Source organism: Lissotriton vulgaris, chromosome 4_1 (assembly GCF_964263255.1).
Source record: "Lissotriton vulgaris chromosome 4_1, aLisVul1.2, whole genome shotgun sequence".
Taxonomy (NCBI): Eukaryota; Metazoa; Chordata; class Amphibia; order Caudata; family Salamandridae; genus Lissotriton; species Lissotriton vulgaris.
In genome coordinates, this window is record NC_141691.1 from 1,759,002,690 (window position 1) to 1,759,021,672 (window position 18,983).

General features: G+C 44.8%; 1 protein-coding gene across 2 annotated transcripts in view; it reads left to right on the forward strand.

Moving 5' to 3' along the window:
• The window catches only part of GRHL2 (grainyhead like transcription factor 2), a 452,715-nt gene that overhangs the window by 198,238 nt on the left and 235,494 nt on the right, over positions 1-18,983 (forward strand). Inside the window, exons 5-7 of one of the 2 annotated variants that reach the window (XM_086966065.1) lie at positions 1,089-1,144; positions 4,568-4,724; positions 11,895-12,006. In XM_086966065.1, coding sequence (XP_086822191.1) covers positions 1,089-1,144; positions 4,568-4,724; positions 11,895-12,006 — 325 coding nt within the window. The remainder of the gene's footprint in view (positions 1-1,088; positions 1,145-4,567; positions 4,725-11,894; positions 12,007-18,983) is intronic. The other variant, XM_086966066.1, reaches the window with a different exon arrangement.

Consider the following 18,983-nt stretch of genomic DNA (forward strand, 5'->3'; position numbering starts at 1 on the left):
TCATCTGTAGAAAAAACAAACCTATCATTATTTTCTCATTAATATATTGACTTAAACCACAGAAGACTTTCAATTCATATTTGTGATTAAATAATACTTCTAATTGTGGCACTAAATGGGTGGGCATTGATTAAGATTACATATTTGACCTTTTATAACTCTACAGATTAAAATATTTGAATTTGATATGGGCACACAATCTATGCTTTTATCAGTAATTCAATATTGAACAGATTTTCAAGTTCATAAAATTTGCATCTAGACCTCATTTTTGTCTTTCAAGTGCACAATTGGACTCAGATTGCGAGAGCCCCAGCATTTAGAGGTGTAATCCGGAGGTTTTGTTTGAGGTCCCATCCTCCCTTGTTGCATGGGTGTTAAGAACCAATCTGGTGCTGTGAAGCAGATACTGTTGAGTAGAAGTAGGGTTAGGAGATCTTGCCATTCATACAAACAAAAAACAACCCCCGATTAACAGATATGGAAATGAAGGAGTCTCTGTCTGAACAGGAATATGCTACAATGCCTAAACAAATCATAGGAAGTACTCATACAAAAGGTAGTATTTAAGTTCAAGGGTATAGTAATATTTTTCCATATTTCGTACATTGTTATACTTTTGGGACGACTTTAATCTTTTTTTAATACAGAGAGTCTATTGTAACAATGACACACACTTAAAACTGAAATATATTTTGTGTTTATTACCCAGTGCCATTATGATCCAGTCCAGAAGGATAACATTCTGAGTCAGTCCTGTCTGATTTGGACCCTTGTGCCTATAGCTTACTATAAGAGCTCACCCCACTGCATTTGCTTTCCTATAGTGTTCTGCCCTCCACCTCCCATCTGATTGAACTCAATTCAAATGTCAGACCTTGAAGGTTTATTTGTATTAAGTCGTGTTAAGAAGGGAATGAAAGTAGAAGACATATAAAGTCTTCAAATACAAATATATTCTTTTTATTTAATAATACCTGTGATTAGTTATTTCTGAAATTACTATTTCTGAATTTGCTAACTGTTTTGGGTGTACATTAATGTCAAATATTGTTTCCTGATGATTTGTTTTCTTTCTAAAACCTCAGAAGTACGGCAGCGCATCGGTCGGAGCTGAAGAGTTCATGTATGAGGACACTGGAAGGTAAGCAATGAGAGCTCTCTTACCAGATGAGGGGACACACAGGTAAAAAGTGTTGTCAAGTTTAGAACATGGCCGAGAGACATCTGATGCAATGTTGTAAAGAGGTGCCATCAGATGGGATTCATGTGACCATTTTACACTGTCCTGGATTACAAAGCCATCTGCCCACCCAAGCTCATGCTAGGGGCACACCTGGAATGATTTACAAGTGAAAATCTAATGTTCGAGTAAAAAATGTTTAGCATGTAAAAAATGCATCTCCCTGCATGTATTTTATGTTTTGGAACATTGTAATGGTTTTAATTAGCTATACAATAAAGAATTTTCACTGCATCTCCCTGCAATCACAAGTTTTTTTTTTAGATAGTTTTTATAGTTCAAACTTGACCCATGCGGTGATCAAAGCACTTTACGGATTTATAGAGAGGATAATAGGGCTAGCAATAAAATCAGTAGTAATCATAGTGCTATCAATAAAATCAGTATCAATGTTTAAGTGTCAACCAGAGAAGGGAGGGAATGTTATACAAGGTTCGCAAAGCAGAGGGGGAAAAATAAATAAAAGCCAAAAATATGTGCAAATACACCATGTACAATTGCATTTATAAACGCTTGGATAACTATTCATTTGTAAATACTTGCAGCTCTCACATCTTCCCAGGAGTGCTTGAATTATTTGGTGCAAATTTGTCACCCATTTCAGCCTAGCAACCAGATTTGCAGCATTGCGGTGTGTGGAAGGGAAGGACCAGAACTGAGCCATATTACTAAAATGCCACTGTATACCCCCACCACTCCCCGCTCCCCCAGGGATGTAGCACTTTAGGCTGCCTTGCACCATGAACAATAGCACAAGGGTGTGTGTGTGTGTGTGTTGTGTGTGTGTATGGGTTTGTGTGTTGTTAGCCAATTGCACATTGCCATTTCAATGAACTATGACTCCAAAGAATCACGGAATCCTGATCCAAAGTTTAGTATTTTTATTACCAAGCCAAAACCAGTTGAACATGCAAACACCTCAAGACGACGGTGTAGAAATACATTGGAACTAATACAAAGCCAAACATATGGGTGAAATTGCACAGGATAATCAGTCCCAAAATCAGGGTACAGAGGATGACGGGTCCCACGTCCAAATTACTTTTCATTGGAGGTTCAGAAGTGAAAAGCCTTTGTCTATCCCTATACTACTACTATCATTACATCCCTTCTTAGCTTTTCCCAGGCAAGTTCTGCAAAGGTTTCGGCACATGAAGGCTTCCTAAGAAGTCCATTCACATTGAATTGGTCAAGTAGCATAAAACTACAGAGTTCGTTCTAAGATCCTCCCTCTCTATCAAGGCAAGGTAGAAGTCCCCGGACTTTGTCTCTAACTTCAATACAAAAGTTTCAGGTAGTGTCCCTGAGTACACTTCGGCATCACCCCATCCAATCAAACCACATCCTTGTAGGTAACTTTCCATGCAGCAGTGATCCTCCCTGGCCTTCACTTGATTGCCTTGATTCCCAGGCCCTCTGATATGATATGATATGATAAATGGAATTTGTAGAGCGCACGGTCACCTACGATTTCTTGGCGCTGAAGTGGTAGGGCTGAGCGGAGCAAAGCAGAGTGAAACTAGTTGTGAGCCAACGAGAAGAGCCAGGTTTTAAGTGACTTTCTGAAAAGGGTGTAAGAGGGGATAAGGCGGAGGGCAGGGGGAAAAGAATTCCAGATAAGGGGAGCCTGGGTGGATTATCTCAGGCCTCCATGTTTCTTACGTCTGAAGGAACAGGGAGTAAGAAGATTGGAATCGGAGGAGCGAAGAGCACGTTGAGTAACATATCGGTGTAGAAGAGAGGAAATGAAAGAGGGTCCTTGAGAGGAAAGGGCTTGATGGGTCAGGCAGCCGAGTTTGAAGAGGAGAAAGAACACTGACCCTTATTATCAGCATCCCGGTTCAATGTATCTTCTCCTCCCTAAGCCTAACTCCTAAAACAAAGACATTATTCTAACTACCAAAGACGAATTTCTCCACCTGCTACAGAAGCTTGAGAAAAAACAATTTCCACACACACATGAAATTCACTACAGAGTTTACTGCAAGAGCTTCCAGGGGAAAAATGCAATTCCGGCCTACAGAGTTCGGTCCAAAAAAAAAAATGGTACATGAGTTTAGAAAAGCACATGCATAAATGAACATTATTACTGAGCACATTCAAATCAACAAATAAATAAGCACATTCATTGCAAATGTTTTCATTAGCTATACGTACAATTCTGCACGATAAGGTTTTCGTCTAACTATGCATAGTTGCAACGTTGATTTCTTCACGTTCACATTGAAATACACCTAACACTTCACCTTGCACGTTATTACAGTACACAATCTAATGACCAAATGTTAACACAACAAAGGATTATATGCAAATTACCCATAATTATAATGCGCCCCTACAAATAAAAGAGCAAAATCGCGCTCTAACAGTTTGATGCACATTAGGAAGTTATACCCACTGCATCACGGCAATAAAGTACTGTGACTGTAATAGAAATGAGCCATTATAATGTTGTGCCCAAATAGCATAGGTTTTTCCAAGAAACCGCTCTATCGGTAGTGCAAGCATTAATGCGCTAGTTCAATGAGTAGCAGCAGCTTTCAGCATCTGTGTGCGCTTGCGCACAACATCATGGCGCGACCATTGGACTGACAGTCTATGACTGATAGTATCTAACAAAGCAAGAGATGGTATGTAAGCTGAAAAGTATATTCTTCCATGACCTAATAAACAAATGGATGAATAACACATAAGAAAGGGTGGAGAGTTATTCAGGTAAATTACAAATGTTTAAGGAAGACACTTTTTCAGAAGTTGAGTGACCCTCAGCAAAATGTATATATGAGTATGGTACTTTGCTGATGATTTTAATACTCCAAAGTTATATGACCTTGCGAACAGAAATAGCTGTGTTCCTACACATGACTTGTAGTTTGTAAATACGGTCCATGATTACAATTAAAAGTCTATTGTTTGGCGTAGTTCTTGGAGAATCACACTTTTCCCCCTGCAAGTCTCACAGATTTCCACTCTGCAGTGGAATCACATACATACCTAGGAGTGCGTACTTAACTTCATGCACATTGTAGATGTTCACGCGCAGTCCTCCTGTATATTTTGTACTGAATTGTCTGCAGAGCAAATAATGTACACGTTTTGCAGACATTTGCTTTCCACCTGGAAAATGATATTGTAGGTGGAGAGGTGCCTTTAAATCCCCTTGGGAGGTGCTTGGGTGCTGCATACAACACTTCTCTAATTTCATATTGGTGTAGATATGACATGTTCCTTTGCCCAAGTTCAGTGCGATCGATTCACCTGTGATGTTTTCAGAACTCAAAAGTGTAAAGTTGGAGTACTGGTTTGTTCTTTTTATTTTGACAGCAGCACGTTTCAGTACACGCTGGAAGCTACCAAGTCTCTGCGACACAAACAAGGGGAGGGGCCTATGACCTATTTAAACAAAGGACAATTCTACGCCATTACCTTGAGCGAGACGGGAGCGAACAAGTGCTTCCGGCATCCAATCAGCAAAGTCCGGGTATGAGTACATCTTCACCATCTTAAAAATGTGTCTCAAATTGATTTCCTGTTAGAAATTCCAGTTGATTAGTTACAAATTGTTACTTCTGGATCGATTTGTAAACCTAACCTACTTAAGTGTCATATTTAGATCCATTCTAGGTGATTTGAGCCAATTTTGAACAGATTATATTACTTTATCTTTGGGCATCGTATTTGGGTGATTTTTAGATGAGAAATATTGAGTGTACACAAACCCTATGTTTTCAGCTATGACCCAGGAGCGGGGTCCTTATGCAGGAGAAAGGGTTGGTGTAGTGAAGTGTCACCACCCAGGTTCACAACAGGGCACAACGTGTACCAGCCCTCCTTCATGGCCTTTTCTGCTGATATGCAGGAGGGCTGTGAAAGCTCACAGCTGTGATGTTGCCCTGGTCACAAACATGCACAAGGCAGCTGTGATAAGCCACTAATGGTGCCTTGAGTTTAGCCACCCTCACCCTTGGGCAAAGTGAGTGGGAAGAAGCAGCCAAAATACAACTAGCCTCGCCCTTGGAGAATACAGGAGTATGACCTTCAAGGTTAGGCCACCACTCTTGGGCAACGCCCAGGGTACCACACCATCCCCTTGCACTTTGATGCTGCAGGGGCGGGTGTCGGGTTGAAATGTGGACTCTTTTTCTGAATGGTATGTCAGAATATTGTTAGAAAATATATTGTCAGACAGAAATACTGCAACTAAACATTGTTTGAAAAATACTGTCCCAATGGGGCAATGTTTTTGTAAAAGATATTGAGGATGTGTGTAGTGATACAATGTTTGTCTTACTTCTGTTTTCACCACACATTAACAGGCCAGGTCTTCAATGTGATATAGCTAACAATATTTTGGTTAGGATATTCTGGTACATTTCCTTCTCTGCCCTTAGGCAACCCTTGGAGGGCCAGATAAATCAGGGGCAGCTAGCTAGCTACCCCGGTGAAAAGTAAACCTCCTCCCTTCGGCAGAGACGGGGGAGTGAAAGGGCATGAGGAAGAATAAAAATCCCCACTCTTGAGTAAGTTGAATAGGTTTTAGTGCACCAGGGTAATGGAGGGTTTAGATTTTAGGCACCATACCTAGTATGGCTGGAATGTATTTTTAACCTCTTCCTGGTCCCAGCAAAGCCAAGAATATTTACAAATACGTACATAACTGGAGCATTCCTACTTGTCAGTCACATTTTTTCTTATGTCTCCAAAACCACTGAATTAAAATTCACAAAACCGAGAAAAGGCTCTGAATGACGACAGCCACATGCCATAACAATGTTGAGATTTTTAATTTCGTGGAACTGAAGTCACACACACAGACAGGAGCAACTTTCCAAAGGAAAACCCCATATTAATTGGCAATATGACAAGTTTTGGGGTGCCCTTAGAAGGTGTGATCCATGTGACCAATCCGCACCAGATTTGGTATGTCCAAAGCCTGCGGCTAAACACGGTCCCACAAGCCTGATGAAACTTGCCCTTAGGGGCAATGCGATCTGAAGGGCAAAGATAGAATTCCGATGAATCAAGGTGCGATCGTGACAACAGAGATACAACACGTTATATTGGTAAACACGTTGACCACTCACCAGCCCTCTGCTGCTCAAGTGTTTGTCCTCGTAGTTCTCTCATAGGGCACGCCACTCTGCATTTGCCCTTTCTCCATGTCACTTACATGTTTTAGATACTGGCTGACACTGTATGTATGAGGCACTTGTCACGCCCTAGGTTGAGTATGGCTTGTGGCAAAATAACACTCGTGTTTCAGCCTATAGCGAATGCTGGCAACTCGGTAATGACTTCTAAACTGTTCCAGAGACTGGATCGCACTTTTTTATCCAGATTTGTACAAGATTATTTTTCAGTTCTGCAGAAAGCGAGGACAATACTTCCATTATGAGAATATTTGAACTCGGCTATCGGGTGTACTGCTCACAATGGAAGCAGAGCGTTTCCGCCTCATGAATGGTTTGTTGTTTGAAAGAGAGCTCCAGCTATTGTCAGGCGTGTTAAGTGGCCTCGCCTCCTTTTTGCAAAATGTGCATCGACTATGAAGCCCTAATGAAAGCTCACCTCATGTAGGGTCGCAAAAATAGAGGGACTACAATTTTACCGAAATCTGCCAGGACAACTATTGTAAAACAGGAAGTGTCCCAGCCTGGTCACCCTAGTGAGTCTAATGCACCATCACAGGCGCCTGCACCTAAAAGCCGGCCATTTTGGAAGTACAAGAGAGAGAGATGGCAACTGTTGGAGAAGACACAGAAATGAGTTTGTTAGATTGGAACGATCTTCACCTGTCATTTGGTTTTCTACCTGTTTGTTTTCTTGTTATTTTAAGGTGTTGATTACCACCCATAGCACCTTCAGTGGACTCATCACAACAAAGTCTGGCGAAGACGTGAGAAACAGCATGTCGTCAAAACATGACCAATGTATACACTAAAATACAAAAGAATAATTAATAAGCAAATAGAGTTACAGGTCTCTCGCTCACACCCTAAATAGTCTCTTGGGACTTCAGAAAGGCAAATACATTTTTAAGTCATCTAAGAACATCAGTGGTCACTCAATCAATCAATAAGGATTTATAAAGCAGGGCAAATACCCCAATAGGGTATGCAGGCGCTTGCAGGCCCCGGAGGCTTATTCAAACACTAGGTCTTGAGGGCCGGGTGTTAAATTAGCAGTGGAGTCTGGTAATAGTTGGATCAGGAGCCGCTCTCTGCCAAGGTTCAGCTTCCTGTCCCCCTTTCAGATTACAAGGCATGGTGAGGCCAAGGTCCCCTCAATCATCTGGTGGTATCCCCACATCTGCTCCTTCCAATGGGCAGCCAAACATCTGCCATATTTGAATTGGGTGCCTGATCTTGCTGGCGGAAGGTCATAGAGCGTGTAGGGGAAGACGGATGACCTTGCAGTGGTGCTCGCCACCTCTGACCTGACCATAAGCCTCCGTTTCCCACTTCCTAGTGCTTGGGGAATCCCCGAGAGTTACTCTTTGGCCGATCACATATTCAGGGAAAGCTGTGTGAGAATCCATAGGTAGTCCTTGAGCCCCAGGAGAGGGGAGATAAGTCCCACCACCCCCACACCTCAAGCCACCATGGTAATCCACTGTGACAAATTAGGTAGTTAGGGATTCTGTCACTGGTATAGCACGAGTGCACAATACCAGCAAGGTAAACACCTGGACTCCCCCCTCAAGGACAGCAGTGTGGTGGGGGCATCCAGGGTATTACTCAGATCTAGAGGGTCTGGGCCAGGTACGCATTCTATCTGGTATTCTTTTAGGTGCTGCCAGGAGTGTACGAGATGTCAGCATGCAGTGCTCGCATTGCTACGCTTAATGTCACCGCCATGCACTGTTCCAACACTACCGTCCGGCCACCGGCGTGTCCACATTGTTGGCGGGAGAAGGGTAGCACTTAGGCACAGGCAAAGGTGGTGCCTCTATCCAGGTGTGAATACGTCCCAAATCATATTCTGTAAACCTGATGTACTCCCAATTTAGGGCTAACTCCTGAGTTTATGTGAGTAAGCTAAGCCTACAGAAAATAAACTCTGGCCTTTTAGTCGTTTTCCTTGATTATGACACAGGTTCTCACCTCTACCTCTCTACTAAATTGGATTTACTGGAAGAGAGCCTGGGGTTTGAAGAAATGCATCAGTAGCAGCCATGTTAAGAAAGTTTTGCTAAATGTGAACAGTATATTAGCCAGATATTTTGATTGGTCTTACTAAATATACGAAGATTGCCACCCCGTCTGCAGTGAGAATATGGACCAGCCTTGCCCCAGCATGCCTTACATCAAATTGACTCTTTGTTATGAACCTAATATGATTTGTAACTTCCAAGTGTGTGCCTTTTGTGACATGGACAGGATCTTACATAAGAGCTGTGTAGATAACTTTGGCCTGAAGTTTCTGTTGTGTGACCACCAAGAATGTTTTATTTCAGAAAGTGGAGGCACAATGTTAAGAGATTACAATGAAGGATATGTAGCCAGCAAGAACATCTGATTGAATTTCATGCCTGGACTAAATTCACAGCTGCGGGTGAAGTTCTCAATGACTTAAGACACTGATGCTGCAGCGTGAGCAAATGAACACAGTTTTGTGACCATAGTTAGTTTAAGGGATTACATGTATGTGTTTTGTGGATCCAAGACAAGTGCTTTCTTGGAACTAGCTGCCACATTCCCAGTGCTTAATTTGAGCCGGTGGTTGCCACCAACAACGACTGGCACTCGTGTTTGGGCACCGGCACTTATTATTAATTGTCATTGAACATTTACCAACAACCGAAAAATGGAAAAACATCACAAAGGGAGACAGCAGAAACCTCCACACGTGAGATAAAGGGCAGGGAGTGTCTGGTAGTGGATGGAAGATCCATCATCTTGATTCAAACCTATGCAGCCTTGTTACTCGGCATGCAGACATTTAAAAGCACTGTCTGCAGACTGGATCTTTGAGCTCCAGCACTCACTCTTTTATAAATTTGAATATTGGAATGTTGAGAGCTCCGTTGATGAAAATGGAGTGGCTCTAGGATTATAATGGCTGATAGAAGCCTGCTGCTTCAACAGTTCAATGTTTGTCTTTCTGTTTCTCCCTAGAGCTGTCTACCCTTAGTGGGTGGAATGTTCTAATAGCCGTGTAGCCCTTCTGCCTCGGGCCATTCCGGGTGTTAAAGGCCCTCAACCTCATTATTTGCCCTCGCTGCACTCGGGGTTCAGGGCCTTTAAGAACCGGTATAGCCCTCTGCAGCTGGCTATATGCTATATTAAGCAACGCACTTTCGACAGCCCCAGCATAAAGGTTTATTAAGGGCATCATGACGGACATGTGTAAGACACACAATATCAATTTTTTAAAGGTTACATTTAGGAAAGCTGCATCAAGTGCCCTGGATAGGACAGTGAACTTCTATGTGCAGTGCACTGGTGTGGCCCTTTTATACTGCTGCATTGTAACAAATGGCCTTAAAAATTGCCTTGTTATTAGGGGAAAGGAAATGTCAACATAGAAAAATATCCTTGTACATGGCACTGCATCTTTTTTTGGGGGAAATAATCTTACCAATGTGTTCATGTATGAGTGCACCATACGATGATTCACATGCTCAGGGGAGACTCAGAGGTATGTAGCGTCAATGGCTCTTTACTGTGAATCTGTTGGGAAACTTTTAGGGAGCTTTTTATTCAACAACTTTTACACTAATGTATTTATTTTATTTATTTTGAGGGTTTTATATAGCGCTAACAAGACCGTTACGAGTATCAGAGCACTTTACAAGTCAAATGTAGAAAACAAGATGTAGCAAACAAAGATATAGGTGAAACAGCTATACCTAGGTTACATGTACACATCAGCTATCGTGAAAGACAAAATGACAGCTATTGAGCACAAAGACATAGATAGTTATAATATACAGTAAAGCTAGCAAAAGGCCAGAATTCACGTGAATTTAACCATAAGGATCACTTTCACTTCTTTTTTGAAGGAGGCGGAGGACTGGTTCGTTCTTGTTTCAGTGGGCAAAGCGTTCCAGATCCTAGGAGCCATACCAGAGCATGAACGGATATAGGTTTTTTTCTTGGCAAATCGTTGTGGTTTTAGGAGAAGTGTCTTGGCACTCCTGGAGGCTCTGCTGCCCGCAGTGAGCTCCAGTTTCTGAGCTAGGTAGTACGGGGAATTGTGGTGTAGGGCCTTGTGCGTCATACAAGCGATTTTAAGATGAATTCTAGCTTCAAATGGTAGCCAGTTGAGGGCTCTCAGGTCAGGGGATATGTGAGAGTTTCTCTTTGAACCCGTGATGAGTCTCGCAGCTGAGTTGATAGTGGCTCTTAGTGGAGCTGTCGATGACCTTGGGAGCCCGCATAAGGTTACCTCCCCATATTCCACTCTAGGTTTTACTAGGGCTTGAACTGCTTGTTTGAAATCGAAGGCTGGCAGAAAGGGTTTCAGTTTTGGCAGGGTCTTCAGGAGGAATTTGGCCCCTTTTGTGGAACAGCTGATATGCGTCTGCATCTTTAAGTTGCTGTCAAGCGTTATCCCTAGCGATTTCGCTGAGTCAGCGATGAGTGGTTGTCCTTTGAGAGCTGTTAAGTGTTTCAGCCAATCCAGGATAGTGGGAGTTTTGTTTGGGGGAGCGATTAAGAGAAATTCCGTTTTGAGGGAGTTTAGTTTCAAATGGTTTTCGGCCAGCCATGTTTGGGTTTTTTGTAGAGTGGAGTTGAGTGATTTATTGTCATCAAGTGAGTGGATCTTGATGTAGATTTGGGTGTCGTCTGCATACATATGGAAGTGAATCTTGGGGAGGCTGAGAAGATAGGTAAGAGGTTCCATAAAAAGGGAGAAGCCTTGTGTAACTCCTAATGTGACTGGCATGGGTTTGGACAGGGATTGGTTGACCTTGAATCTTAGTGATCTGTTTTGAAAGAAGGAGGCGAACCAGTTAAATACAGTACCACACATTCCTATTCTGTGTTTCAGGAGTTCAAGCAGGTTGTCGTGTTTGACGGTGTCAAATGCTGACGATAGGCCGAGTAGGATAAGTAAGCAAGCTTCGTTTTGGTCCAGGACTTTTAGAGCGTCGTCAATTACATGTGCCATGGCTGATTCGGTACTGTGACCTGCTCGGAAGCTTGTTTGCAATTGGTTAAGCAGGTTGAATTGATCAATGTGACTGTTCAGCTGCATGTTAACACATTTTTCCAGGAGTTTGGCTACCATAGGTATGTTAGAAATCGGACAATAGTTATTTAGGTCCGAGGGGTCAGCTGTTGTTTTCTTTAGGATAGGCAACACCTGACCTGTTTTCAGGATGTCTGGTCTAATAATAAAGAAATTAAGGATAATAATGGTGGGTGAGTGGGAACAGTCCCACAAGCTAATATGTTGATACTTGGTTCAATACTCTAGATCTCCTAATAAATCCTACTCACGTGTGATCATTCGTGTCCTTTTACTCTCAATGTTCCTCCTTGTTGAAGGATGGTGATATCCATGTGCACGACTCATGCTCATTTCTGCCAGGAAGCTACCGTGGGAGCTGGAGGTGAACGCCCAGGTGTCCTCAGCAAGGCTTGCTGGTAAGAAATGGCCTGGCCTGCTCAGTAATGGGATTTCTAATGCTTTTTTTCTGCAGAGCGTGATAATGGTTGTCTTCAGTGAAGATAAAAACCGCGACGAACAGCTGAAATACTGGAAATATTGGCACTCGCGGCAGCACACAGCGAAACAGAGAGTCCTCGACATAGGTAAGCTGAGTCTCAAGATCACGTTGATAGAACTCAAATTGCAAGGATGGCTGGGACACAAAGTGGCTTTGGGCACCCCATCAGTAGCAGGAAGATGAATGTGCAATTGTAACGTTGTGTTAATGGTGCATGGTCATGCTATGTGGAGACAGGAGGACTGGTACTCAGGATACTTGAGAGTCGTTGAAAGTGTTTGCTTCAGATCTTGGTTCATGATGAATGGAGTTGAATATCTCAGAAGAGCCTGTTTGGGTCCGTATTTCAGTGAATGGATTAAAAAGGCCATGTTTATAGGGGCATTATTTTGATTTTCTGTAATTTTTGGACTTCAGTACCACTCTAAGATTTAATGTGTTGCTTGAGTGTTGTTTTTTTAAACATAAAATAGCACTGGAATTCGTGAAACGTATCGGAAGGGTGCTCTTTCAACTCTTACTTCACAGACAGTAGGAATCAATTACAGAAGAGAGGATGGAAAAAGGTGTAAGGGGCAGTGAAGGGAAAAGAGAAGAAAGGAATAAAGGAAGAGAAGGTTCCTTCCTGTTACTAATATATTAGATGAGTCAATTTTACGAACAAGTAAATATTCCATGAAGTACAAAATTAAGGACCTGGTCGCAAGTTGCCTGGTGCTGGCTGGATTAAATCTGCACTCACTTAATTATTTTTAATGTCCAGTAACACCCCACCACTACCACGTAATTATGGGTAGTTACATCCCTTGGAGTGGGAAATAACTGTGTAGGCACAGAATGACTATATGGACTTCTATATGGTATTCTTTATTCAATGGAGGTTAACGTACACCCACGGCCAGTTTTAGGGCAGTTCGGTCGCACTGGGCATTGACCCTTGGAGAGGGCACTGGCCTCATGGGGTGGGTGGGAGCGTTGTGTTTAGCAATAACATGTGAATGGAGAGATGAGGGGCACTTTTGCCCGTTGGTAGTGAGGGAATCCAAGGAGATAATAATAATGGGATGTGGGGAACCAAAAATAAATATTGCACCGGGATCCTCCAGAGCTAAACCAGCCCTAAGTACGCACTTACCCCCGGCTCTGAGCAAGTGGTATGTGTGTGAGGATATGGGTTGAGGCTAGGGAAGGGAAGAAGAAGACTGCATTGGTAGGCAAGGGGAAGGGGATCTTGTCAAGTAGCAGCATTGCATACTCCCCTCTTGTCAGAGATAAAAGTTGGATGGGACCAAGGGACAAGGCTTAGCTGCTAGAGCAGCAAAGCCTCGAGTTTTTATCAACCAGAATTTATGGCTGGTAAAGTCGGGTCTGGGGTTCTTGCTCACGGAAAAAGCAGGCACAGGAACACCAAGTCATTTGTGATTGGGGGGAGTGGAATACCACACTGGAATTCAGCGTCGTCCCGCTCCTAACCGGGCCCCAGGTGGAGTGTACTGCTATCCTTGATATTCTGACTCATACCAAATGTCTGCTTGGCCTAACATTCTATATGCCTAATAAGGATTTTTTTATCTTTTCCCCAGGCACTTAACTGTATTGTGTGGACCACTTTTGCTCAATTAATTCATGGTTTGATGGTATCTGTAGGTCACTGTTGAGTTGTCGTGGCTGATAAAACGGGGTGCTATCGCAAATTCGCGCTAGACAATGAATTTTGTGAGTGTCAAACAACCCAGTTTTAAGAAACATCATTAACATCCAAGAATTGCTTAGTTTTTCTCTGAACACTAGATAAATATGTTTTATGTAAATTGCAGAGCTACACAGCTTTTATTGATGTAAGCAGTGCTTTTAACAAGTTGGGTAGGCCACAAAATTGCGGCTCCTGATCCTTCGTTAGTTCTGCTGATTAAATGACACCCGTCAGCAAGGGGGCGCACACACCCACAACACCACCGCTGAGCAAATTCTGGTTCACCATCGTCTCCCCTCTTTGTAGCTTGCTGAGCTTCCCAGAACTTCTGCGTCTATAAGTTTGTGATCTCGTACGTACCTAGTATCCTTAAAATATAAATATGATTTTGCTGGCTATGCTAATCATGGGCTTTTAGAGTAAAATCTGTATTTTTAATTTGAAGGACTCTGTCAGCATACTTTAGGGACTCTACTGGAAGACAGTGTTACCCATGAGACAATGCAATAATGCCTTTCAATTGAGGTCTTAAGTTTGGAACTGAATATGATTGGAATTAAGTTTAAATTATAAAACTATGTTAGTATAACATCAACCAATATTTATTACCGTATTTATTACAGATTCAATCATATAAGGATTTTGCAGGAAAGTTACAATTAAATGTGTATTTATGATAGAAATGGGATGCTTAATGAAGCGTGAAGAGACGTAGAGCCAAATTTAATAAAAAGTCACCCAACGCAACGCAGCAAGACAACTTGCTGCACAGCGTTGTGTGGTAGCCTAGCGCTTACACAGGCACCCTTGCGCCATGGTGAAAGAGTGCCTGCTTAACAGGCAGATTGTTTTTGTACAGAAAGGGGCACCATCCTTCACAAAAACTATCCTCTGAGGCTTTTTTCCTCTTTATACTTATGCTGCAGAATGCAGTATACATAGAAAGAGGAAAAAACAAGGAGAAATAAAAATATTTCTCCTGGTGATGCCTCACCTGGAAAGGTGTAGCATTTTGACGTATTCCCAGGTTTACTAGAGTGAGAAAATCATGGAGTGCCCCCCAAAAAGTGGGTGGATGCGTGGGAACACCCACGTTCCACCCATGGAACGCCTTCCCAGGGCAGAGTAACACAATTCAGTGATTCGTGCAGCCTTGCGTTACTCCAAATGTACTAAGTACGCAGAGCCAAACGAGGTGCTGTGTGTGGCTTAGTAAAACTCACTGAAGCCCTTGCGTTGCCTTGTGCCATCTTTCATGATGAAACGGCAACGTAAATCTGGGCCTGAGGCTTTACACACTGTAGCATGCTGTATGTAAATTAAGTGATTAGAACTTCATGTGACAACTGCAAAACTACATAGGATGCAATTTTATGCAAAGGCAGCCTGGCTTTGACCCAGTTATCAGACATGTTTCCCTTAATCTTTTACAAGGTGGCGAGTCTGGAACCCTCGCAAGGCACAATACACTCATACCTCGGCCTCCCACCATATCCATTCCCGCATTGATCTCCTCCTGCTCCCGGCCACAGACTGCCATTTGGTCTACGGAGTGAATAACTTACCTAGGGGCTGTCTGATCACTCCCCCGTCTCCCTCCGACTTGGATCCGCTCCGGTGGGACCGCGAGCGGTATGGCGCCTCAATGCATGGTTCCTACAAGACCAGGTGCTAGCAGACGAGCTTGGACAGGAACTAACCCACTATTTCACTGCCAACGAGGGTTCGGTCTCATCGCCAGGGACCCTTTGGGAGGCCGGCAAGGCGGTGATTCGTGGGGTGGCGAGGGGGCTTGTCCACGCCAAACGAGCGGACCGGCTGGCCCGGCTTGCAGAGTTGGAGTCCCGAGCGGCCCGGCTGGAGGCCGAACAATCCGCCGTCGGTTGAGAGGACCCCACCCGGCAGTTGGCGCTGATCCGAGAAGATCTCCGTCAGATCTCACTCGACTCGGCCCAGCAACTGTGGCGGCCGTCGGTGGCGCGGATATACGGCTGGGGTGACAAAAAACGGTAAACTCCTCCATAACCTGGTCTCCTACCCCAAGATCCACTGCATTATTCCAGAGATCCGCGCACCAGATGGCACCCTCCAGGTAACCTCCGAGGCCATGGCCGGAACCTTTGCCGTTTTTTACACCCTCCTATATGCGGTGCGCCTGCCCGACGCACCCCTAACCACCCTCCTGGGCAGGGCCGGTGCTCGACTACCCTCTCTTACCCCGGCGGATGCAGAGGCTCTGGAAAAGCCCTTCACACTGGATGAAGTCTTAGAGGCTACCCTTCTTCTGAACCCTGGCAAGACACCCGGTCAGGACGGGTTCCCGCAGGAGTTCTATGCGGCCTTCCGGGACACTCTGGCTCCCCACCTGCTGAGTCTTTTCCATCACATGGTGGATAAGGGCTCCTTCCCCCCGAATCAGACTTGGTCACGATTGTGGTCATCCCCAAGACCCACCCGCCCTCTAAGAACTGTGCAGACTTCCGTCCTTTCTCCCTTATTAACACCGAGATCAAGCTCTTCGCCACGATACTGGCCCAGAGCCTTAAACCCCTTTTACAAGATCTGGCCCTCCCGGACCAATGTGGTTTGATGCCGGCCAGAGGCACCCGTCACTGTATCCGCCGCCTCCACCTGGCCCTGGCCCATCGCTCCCGCCTGTCACCATATCTGGCCCTCCTCTTTCTCGACTTTGAGAAAGCCTTCGATACAGTGGGCTGGGCGTATCTGCAAGATGTGCTGGAGGAGATGGGCTTTGGCCCACGGTTCCGCTGATATATTGGGATTCTCTACGCGAACCCCAGGGCCCGGGTGCTGATCAATGGGTCGCTGTCGGAGGCATTCCCGATATGCAGAGACACGCGCCAGGGGTGTCCCCTATCCCCACTCCAGTTCGCGTTAGCAATGGAGCCCCTGGCGACGCTCATCCGGCAAGACCCCCTTGTCCAAGGGTGGGCCTGGAACCAGAGTCACATAGATAAGATAGCCCTTTACGCCGACGACGTGATCCTGTACTTGGCGGACCCGGCGACCTCGGGCCCTAAATGTCTGCAGATCCTTCTCGATTTTGAGAAAGTCTCTGGCCTTCGGCTTAATGCGGCCAAATCCACCCTGGTTCCGCTGCACCCCTCCCAGGAATGCTTCGACTGGCAGTCGCCCATCCCCATTAGACGCCACTTGGTTAAATACCTGGGGATCTGGGTAACTCTACCGCTGGAATTGGAATGGGCTCTGAACATCACACCCCTGGTAGCCCGAATGCGATCGGATCTGAAGAAATGGCAATCCCTCCCCCTCGACCCCCTGGGACGGAGTGCACTGTTAAAAATGATGGTCCTCCCCCGTTTCCTCAACACTTTACAAAACATCTCCATACCCCTTTCCCGTACTTGGTTCCGAGAGCTCGACAAACGCTATCCAGGTTACTCTGGGGTGGCGGAAGACCAAGGATCTCTCTCGCACACAGCCGCATCTCCCCCTTTGACAGAGGGCTACGGGTGACTCACCTCTACTACCTTGCCACTAAACTGATTGTAGTCCACGACTGATATGCGGGCGGCTGGTCCGACCCAGCGTACCGGCTGGAACTGGAAGAGGCGGACTTCACGCAGATTCAAGCGCTCCTCTACGGCTGCCCATTCCACAAACCAAAGCCCCAATTACAAGAGCGGTCTTGCTGGCGTGGCGCGCCGCCCTGTGCCACACAGGATGGGGCCGCAAACTTACCCGCCAGACGCCACTCTGGCATGGAAACTGGCTCCGGGAGGTATCATCCCTAAGCGGATTCCGGCGTTGGGACCTTATCGGGGTGTCGGTGCTCGGAGATGTATGGGTGGGAGATAACATTTGAGCCTTCGCTGACCTGCAGCAGCGCCACGCCCTTCCCCATGCCCAGCATTTTAGGTGCCTGCAGAGAGGCTTTTCCGAGCATGACTGAGACCTTCCCCAGAGTGCCCAAGATGTGGACAATCCCCGGCCGACTTCTACCACATGGTGTGGCTGTGCCCGGGGTTTAAGAGGTGTTTTGGAGGGGAGTGGAGCGGGAGCTTTCACAGGCTCTAGGCTGGGAGGTCCCTCATGACCCGCTGCGAATGCTGCTAGGGACCTTCGATGGTCTGGATGGCACCAGATTGGATAACCGCCTATTGGGAACAACGGTGGCCGTGGCCAAAAGGGACATAGCAAGACACTGGTTACGCAATGCAGCGCCCACGGTGGGGGGGATGGAGGAGGGGGGTGGACTGGTGTGGTGCCCAAGAGGAGGCCCTATTCGAATCCCGAGGCTCTCCAGAACTGTTCCCTAAAATATGGGGGAAATGGTTCAACATGATCCCGCCGTGAACCCAGATATACTCACTGTCTTCATAGTTGTTGTTACTATTACGGAAACTGTAACGTCGGACTGGAATGGATTGACCCTACCCGGATGTAATGCTGAATTTAACTCATTTTACCTGTTGATTTATGAGCTGCAGCCAATTAAATTTCTTTGCTGTTTTAAAATTCTGAATCAAGTTGATTATCAAAAAAAAAATCTTTTACAAGGGGGTCTACTAAATGGAGTAGATTCTGTAGCTCAGACAAATGTGTTCCCCTCTGTGTGAATCTGCTTGACAATATCCTGGTTTCCGTGCACATATTGTTCGGATGCTTGTTATTAAGAATGTTACAAAGGAAACATATTAGCACTACATTTTTAAAGCAGCATTATTTGAACCCACCCGGTTAGTATATAGACCATCTCTGTAATATTTGTAATGCCTTTAAAAAAAATTCAAGATCATTTATCATTCTTTATGTGAATGACTAAGCCAAGTTGCTTGCTTGAGTTGAACTATTGTTTAAAACATTTTAATTAATTGTTTTTCATTGTATGTACTCTTAATGGGCCCCTCACACCCCAGGGCCAGGGTGCCACAGCACCTGCTGCTGGTAGCAGTGCCCATGCAGACAATGATGGTTAGAACAAAACTCTATATTATGCGTGTGTGCAAATGTATTATACAAGATAAACGAACCCAAGTTGCTATGCTGGGACTTCTGGTTCATGTGTCTTCTATAGCCATCTGTGTTTCAGCGCAAGCCCACAGGTTCGAACCCTCGCGGCTCCACTCAACCTTTCACCCTTCTGAGGAGGAGATGCGTACCAATACCACTTGTTGCATGACACCAGAATGACCCTACAGGTGAACGTGTGCTCTATAAGTATGTTATATGTAGCCTAGCACGTATTTGACTGCGCACAAGATGGCTTCTTTGAAGTCACGGGCCCTCTTTAGCTTGATACAACTAGATATTGTTTTATCTACATATTCAAATACTAATTTAAGAGTATTTGTGAAAAACTTGCAGTATTGGAATATGATTTGTCA